Source organism: Gadus chalcogrammus, chromosome 20, assembly GCF_026213295.1.
Source record: "Gadus chalcogrammus isolate NIFS_2021 chromosome 20, NIFS_Gcha_1.0, whole genome shotgun sequence".
Classification (NCBI taxonomy): Eukaryota; Metazoa; Chordata; class Actinopteri; order Gadiformes; family Gadidae; genus Gadus; species Gadus chalcogrammus.
This window is the reverse complement of record NC_079431.1, coordinates 12292203-12300063: the sequence shown is the minus strand read 5'-3', so window position 1 is coordinate 12300063 and position 7861 is coordinate 12292203. Positions and strand designations below refer to the sequence as shown.

Genomic DNA, 7861 nt, shown 5'->3' with positions numbered 1-7861 from the left:
ACACAAACACGCGCGTGCTGCCTGGAATCTGGTATTGACCCACCTAAAGTGGGGATTACGTGAGCCACTTTTGTTCATCTTTTAGAGTATGTGTGTTTACGTGGGCCTGTCTTTGTGTGTGGCTTAGTGTGTGTACACACAAGTGGTATGTGAGTATTGGGGGGTGCTGCTGCATTGCAGTGCAGTCGAAGGGGGGGCTGTCAGGAACAGGGTCTCTTATATAAGACCCCCTCTCCTTCCCTCCCTCCTCAACACCCTTAAATCAAAGCCTCTCTGAACGTGTTGCACTGCCTCGCTGCCACTCTCCTAGCCGTAACTCTGTCACCAGATGCCCAGCTCAGCACATACGTATTACAAATACTTACGTCACTTACACTTTTTCATGTAAAAATAGATCTCGAATCCCTTGGGTGTGTGTATGTGTGTGTGTGTGTGTGTGTGTGTGTGTGTGTGTGTGTGTGTGGGTGTGTGCGCGCGTGTGTGTGTGTGTGTGTGTGTGTGTGTGTGTGTGTGTGTGTGTGTGTGTGTGTGTGTGTGTGTGTGTGTGTGTGTGTGTGTGTGCGTGTGTGTGTGTGTGTGTGCGCGTGTGTGTGTGTGTGTGTGGTAAATGTCAGACTTAAGCAGACAGTCATGCTGTTTTTATGAAATATTTATGGACAACAAGTTCTTGAATCTTTGTTTTTTGCGCTGAATGCTGTCATATTATTATTCTTGCATATTATCGTTTTGACAGACACCGCCCCACCAACCTTCTTTTCGCTCCCCCAAATTCTAGAAAGGGTGGGTTAGCGGCCATCCTTTCCAAAGTGTCTGTCTGCTTTAGTTCGTTAGCATCTTGTCAGGTGCGTGCCGCTGCGTCAACAAGTAAGTAAGTAAGTAAAATTTATTTATAAGGCACATTTAAAAACAGTTTTCACTGGCCAAAGTGCCGTACATGGTGCAAAGAGGCATATAAAGGAACACATACCACATACATAGACATAGAAAAAATATATAAAATAAACGAGAAGATATCACAAAAGGGGAGGAAAGGCCAGGGAGAAAAGGTGTGTTTTAACAACACGTGTGCGTGCGCGTGTGTGTGCGCGTGTGTTGTGCCTGCGTGCGCGTTAATGTGACTGCGCCACTCGGCAGCTGTGGATAAACATAACCACTGCTGCCCGCCTAGATGTGCCCGTTAAATCAGACTCTCCCCACTCTCGCCCCTGATGCCCCTCGATTCAGCGAACTTGAAATAACAACACCGCTGGGAGGATCCCAGTCTACAACACGCCTCTGAAATAACAACCGAAACAAAGAAAAGAAGGACGGAACGCCTCGTGCCACGATCTCCGACGCCGCGGTGGCACACAGTGGGATTCAGCGTGTGTGTCTGTTGTGTGTGTCTGTTGTGTGTGTGTCTTTTGTGTGTGTGTCTGTTGTGTGTGTCCATTGTGGTGCTGGCAGGGGTCCCCTACCTCGTAATGCTCCCGGGACTGGACCGACTTCAGCGAGCTAATCCAGTCCTCCATCTCTTTCCTGTTCTCCGCGCAGAGGATGAGCCTGCGGAACGGGGTGATCACCTGCACACAGAGGGGGAGGGACGGAGAGAGTGATGGGTGGAGGAGTGGACGGGTACGGAGGAGAGAGGGATGGGGGGGGGCTGATTTAGGGGGGGGGGGGGCTTGAGAGCTCGGCGGGAAAACAAGAGAAAAAAGAAGCGAGCGAAGGAGTTTTTGGTCTTCTCTGTCAGCCTGCGGTGCCAACTGAGCGGAGTGAGCAATCGGTTCTGTCTTTAAGGAGGAAGGGATGAGCAGCCACCCCTCCCTCCCTCCCTCCCTCACGCCCTCCCTCCCTCACGCCCTCCCTCGCTCTCTCTCATCCCCGGCGCTCTCTTTCTTCTTCCTCGTCCCAATGCAATCTTAGTCTCTGGTCCCTGGGTGACTCTCTGATTGGCCCACTCCTGCTGTCCCATCACACCTCCTCGAGCCTTGGACTGTCCCTGATGAACACTCACCCACCCCGTCTCTCTCTCGCTCTGTCCATATCCTCCTCTCTCTCTATCCATCTCTCTCCTATATCCTCCTCTCTCAATCTGGATTTTATTTTTTATTTTTCTATCCAGCCCACTCTCCCTCCCTCTTTCTCTCTGTCTTTCGCTTTAGCCTCCTCTCTCTCCCACTCTTTATCTCACTTTCTCCCTCTATTGCTCTCTTCTCACTATTTGTCTCTTTCTCCTGCTCTCTCTCTCTCTCTCTCTCTCTCTCTCTCTCTCTCTCTCTCTCTCTCTCTCTCTCTCTCTCTCTCTCTCTCTCTCTCTCTCTCTCTCTCTCTCTCTCTCTCTCTCTCTCTCTCTCTCTCTCTCTCTCTCTCTCTCTCTCTCTCTCTCTCTCTCTGCCTGGGCTGCTGCTTTGAGGCAGATGTGTGCTGACAGGCGAAACGCCTCAGCTAAAGCTAAGAGCATCTCTCCCGCCTCGAATCTCCCCTCATCTCCACTCCTCTGTTTGTGTGTTTCTTCGTGTGTGTGTGTGTGTTTATTTTTTAGGACAGTATACCCCTAGGTGAGCCTACAGACATGGGCACCCCTTCCGCAACGTTTCCATTCATTATTCATTCATTTTCCTCTCTCTCGCTCCCTTTATCTCTGATGCTTTCTCTTTTGTGTTATAACTATTACTGGGTCTCCCTCATGTCATCCCCATCGCTGACACTGCAGAGGACTGCAGACACTGAGATTGGGGTGTTCACACACAGAGACACACACACACCTGAGGAAGAAGCTTTGCCAGCAGGCTACAGAAAAAATAAAAATAAAAATGAAGGACCAAAAAGAATAACACACACAGGCAAGCTCGCAGATGCACACACACACACACACACACACACACACACACACACACACACACACACACACACACACACACACACACACACACACACACACACACACACACACACACACACACACACACACACACGCGCACAGGAGGGCATAATAGATCCATTGGAAAACACAGAGAACAGTTTTCAAGGCAGAGGAAATATGTGTGTGGGGGGGGGTGTCAGAAGAGTTGATGAGCCTAATATTGCAGATCAAATAAATGCTGGTATTGCACCTCTTATGATAAGCCTTGAATAACACACCATTGTGCCATCTGCGGGCTGACAGCCTCACACATTTATAGTGCCAAACTGATTTGAGAACTGTGAACACCTGACCACTTTCTTGCTATATTAATGTTGCATGTGGTGAAAATAAATATACAGCTGTCCTACTTGGCTGAATAGTTAAACGCCTTTTAACCCACATGCACAAACATACACACACACACACACACACACACACACAGACACACACACACACACACACACACACACACACACACACACACACACACACACACACACACCCACACATTCACAAACGCACACACATGCTTGCAAGCACGCATACACACATTCTTTATTTTTAACAACTGCATGCAAACACAGACCAGAGCACACGCACACAAGCTCCCAGGAGATTATGATGTTGCTTGGCTCTCAGAATTAAAACGCAGGTCTGTATAATATATATATGATATTATGTCAACCTTGGAAACCACAGAGTTCAAGTTCAGCCCTCACCTTCACTGTTAATCACTACTTTAATGTACCAATCGGCTGATTAAGGCTGTCGGCAACCAATCAATATTGGTTGACACACCACTTAAAGAAACATGCACACCCCCTGGTGTGCATCTTCTTGTACAACAAAGCCTGTGTATGTGTGTGTGTGTGGTACTATCTAACTATCTATTATTCTCAAAACAGCTCCAATGCATGCTAGCTAATATTCATATAAACACACATCATTTTAATACAAATATATTTAAATTACTAGAAAAATACACCTGAAATTATGAGGTAGGTATTTCTTTGGGCAATTTTTTCAAAAATTCTTTCTCCCCGTGTGTGTGTACATGTATGTCTGCATATAATGTGTTATAGCTCATGCATAATTCATGTCTCGCGTTATGTAAGATCCTTGCTGGTGCAACAACATCACCAAGAGTCGATGATTTTCCTTGCTATCTTCAATTATATTGTTCACTTGACAAGTCTATTCTCTACCTCTATGTCTCTCTGTTTCACCAAACAGCAACGGCATGAAGGACCGGTAAGTGTGGCTTTGTGTATGGCGGGGCGCATTGAACACAAGCAATAACTGGTAACCATAAATACTGGCGGATTGCATATCAAAAAAATATCATCCTGCTGGTAAGCAAGTGTATGTATTTTATGCATGCATATTTCTTAGTGACCGTGTGTGTGTGCGTGCGGGCGTGCGTGAGTGCGTGTGTGCGTGTGTGGGATGTTGCGGACGGGCTAGTGATCAGATTGGTTGCCAGGGGAAACAGGAACTGCTGTTTCTTTAAATAGCCCATGGCATCCCTCAAGGGTGGTAAAGCCGGCTTGACGGACGCCCTGACCTATGGGACGCTATAGGTCACACGTTGCACTGAGCGCTGTCGTCCCTGTGTGTGCCTGATTGTATTTGGTATACGGATGACAAAGACCACGGCCCTGTGTCAACAGTGCCAGGGATTGTTTTGGGTGAGGCTTCATGTCAACAACAACAACAACAACTAAATTTACGTTTGTTCAGCAGACTAATATGTTGTTAAAGCTCAGGAGCAAGAGCAGGTCATCTGGAAACCAGTGGGTTGACGGTTTCATTGTTGGTTTCTTCTTCCCACAAGCTGGCTGTTGCCTTCCATGGTGGACTCATGAATGTGCATTGAATGGGGGTTGGAGAAGCTACTGTGTGTGTGTGTGTGTGTGTGTGTGTGTGTGTGTGTGTGTGTGTGTGTGTGTGTGTGTGTGTGTGTGTGTGTGTGTGTGTGTGTGTGTGTGTGTGTGTGTGTGTGTGTGTGTGTGTGTTTGTTTGTACTTAAGAAGAGCCAGTAGACACTGCAGCCTGCGTACAATAACAATGGCAAACAACACAACAACTGGATGTGACTCAAGCAATCTAGGTAGTAAAAAGTAATACCTAGAGGACGAGAATGAGAATGAGAGAGAGAGAGAGAGAGAGAAAGAGAGAGAGAGAAAGAGAGAGAGAGAGAGAGAGAGAGAGAGAGACAGAGAGAGAGAGAGAGAGAGAGAGTGAGAGAGAGAGAGAGAGAGAGAGAGAGAGAGAGAGAGAGAGAGAGAGCGAGAGAGAGAGAGAGAGAGAGAGAGCCCTTCGTAGTGGGTGAGATAGAGTTTAATGAGCCGGATCGTGTGAGGACTTCGCTAATGTGTATAACCCCCGTATTCAAACACACACACACACACACACAGACACACATATACACAAGCACACTTACAGACTCCCTCATTGCAGAGTGGCTCGCTGAATGTGCACACACAGGCACGTACACATGCGCATGTACATCAAACATACACACAGATTCACACGGTTAAATGACTTGATCAACACAGGCTGCAGCAGGCGGTTGCATTCGTGTGTACACTTAGCTATTTTTTGACTCTTCTTATACACACCACACACACACACACAACCACAAACACACACACACACACACACACACACACATTCATCAAACATACAAACACGAGCAACGCATACACCAAAACGACGCATGATAACGCAACAGCACAAAAACGCAGACAACGGCACAAACAAGACACGATGAGCGTAGCTCAACACTTGGGAATTGATTTTCCAACAGCCAGCAGAAAACGAGTTCATTCGATCGAGCCCGCCGCAACGGCTACCACCAACCTGTGTGAAGGAATTCAGCATCACTCATCCTTCACGGACAAGACACACAGACACACTGAAAACAGCCTCCAGACAGACCATAGCAGTCGTAGCCAGACACAAGGGCAAACCTGTGTGTTTCCCTTCTACCCCTATGACCAGAGCTTAGCCCTGCAATGCCTTCTGCGCAGCAGTCCCCCTGACTCTCTCCCCCTCTCTCTCTCTCGCTCTCTCTCTCTCTTTCTCTCTCTCAGGCGGCTCGCTCTCCATCACAGTCGGAAAGGCTGTCCACTGAAACCCGGTCTCGCCTCTGTCTGTGGGCACGGCCGTGTGCTTGATCATTAGAGCGAGAGAAAGTGAGAAAATGAGAGAGAGGGAGAGATTGCATGAGCATGCACGCAACAGAGCGAGCGAGATAGAGAGAATGACAGAGAGAACGAGCGAGCCTGATAGAGAAATGGTGAGATTGAGAGAGTGAGAGAGTGAGAGAGTGAGAGAGTGAGAGAGTGAGAGAGTGAGAGAGAGAGAGAGAGAGAGAGAGAGAGAGAGAGAGAGAGAGAGAGAGAGAGAGAGAGGACACATCTTCACTGCAGCTGAGGTGAATCGTCATGCACAGCGTGGCAGATTATATAGGAAGTCATGTCACGTTACCTTCTGTTAGAGTGCAGTGTCCCTCTCCTCCGCCGTCCTTCCCCGTTTCGTACTGCCTCTCTCGCCTCATCCCTCTCTGTCCCGCGTTCGCCTCCTGCTCCCCCCTCCCACCTTTCTCTCCCTCGCTCCCCACCCAGCATGACTTTCTCTCTCCCCCTACCTCTACTCCTCTTCAAATCACATCTGCACACACAAACACACACACGCACACACACACACACACACACACACACACACACACACACACACAATCTGAGTTGGGAGACAAAGGTATGACTGTGTCTTTGTGTGCGTGTCCGTGTCCGTGTCCGTGTGTGTGTGTGTGTGTGTGTGTGTGTGTGTGTGTGTGTGTGTGTGTGTGTGTGTGTGTGTGTGTGTGTGTGTGTGTGTTTCACTGCGCCATGTGACATCACTTTAGGGTTTCCTCTGCCGCTCTGCCTGATGTGTCAGGCTACTGTTTCTCTGGTTCTCTATTTTCTCCACGGTGTGATTCCGTGCCTCTGTTGTTCTCTTGAGCAGTTCTCTGGCCCGTGACTCTGCTGTCATCTGGGCTCCCGCCGCCCAGTGTCAGGCTAAATTAATCTCAACACGTCTCTCTTCTCCTCTCGCTTCCTCTCTCTCTTCCCTCTTTGTCCCTCAGTCGCCGCCTAATTTGCCTCTTGTCTTCTTGAACCCCTGTCCTCCCTCGTCCACCCGTCTCCTACTCCAGAACGTATTGTAAAGCCCTACAATCCTCACTCTCTCCCTATCTCTCTCGCCATCTCTGTAATCACACCATCTCCCCATCTCTCTCTGCATATCTGTATCACACCATCTCCCCATCCCTCTCCATCTCTGTATCACACCATCTCAACATCTCTCTCCATCTCTGTATCACACCATCTCCCCATCTCTCTCAATCTGTTTCACACCATCTCCCCATCTCTCTCAATCTCTTCCCCATCTCTCTCCATCTGTATTTTCCCTTTCTCCATCTCTATATCCTTCAAACTCTTTCTTTCATCATGCATTTTGAACTCAACATCAACATGACTTCATGCACCATGCACGCGCATACACACACACACACACACACACACACACACACACACACACACACACACACACACACACACACACACACACACACACACACACACACACACACACACACACACACACACACACAGACCCCCACACACACACACCAGGCAGAAGAAGAAGAACACTGCATGTGGATGCCCATGTGCCTGGAACACCAGCACAGGATCACACACAAAAACACACACACACACACACACACACACACACACACACACACACACACACACACACACACACACACACACACACACACACACACACACACACACACACACACACATTCACACACACATGCACGCACACACACACATGCACACTCCCACACACACAAAAGCAAACCTAATCCCATTTATAAATATGGAAGCATTCATGATATCCTAGGCGCAGTGTTCAGGGATG

General features: G+C 48.4%; 1 protein-coding gene across 6 annotated transcripts in view; it reads right to left on the bottom strand.

The window, feature by feature from the left end:
- The window catches only part of dgkh (diacylglycerol kinase, eta), a 51476-nt gene that overhangs the window by 28725 nt on the left and 14890 nt on the right, over positions 1–7861 (bottom strand). For all 6 annotated transcript variants that reach the window (XM_056580477.1, XM_056580476.1, XM_056580479.1 and 3 more), the window contains one exon: positions 1458–1562. In XM_056580477.1, coding sequence (XP_056436452.1) covers positions 1458–1562 — 105 coding nt within the window. The remainder of the gene's footprint in view (positions 1–1457; positions 1563–7861) is intronic.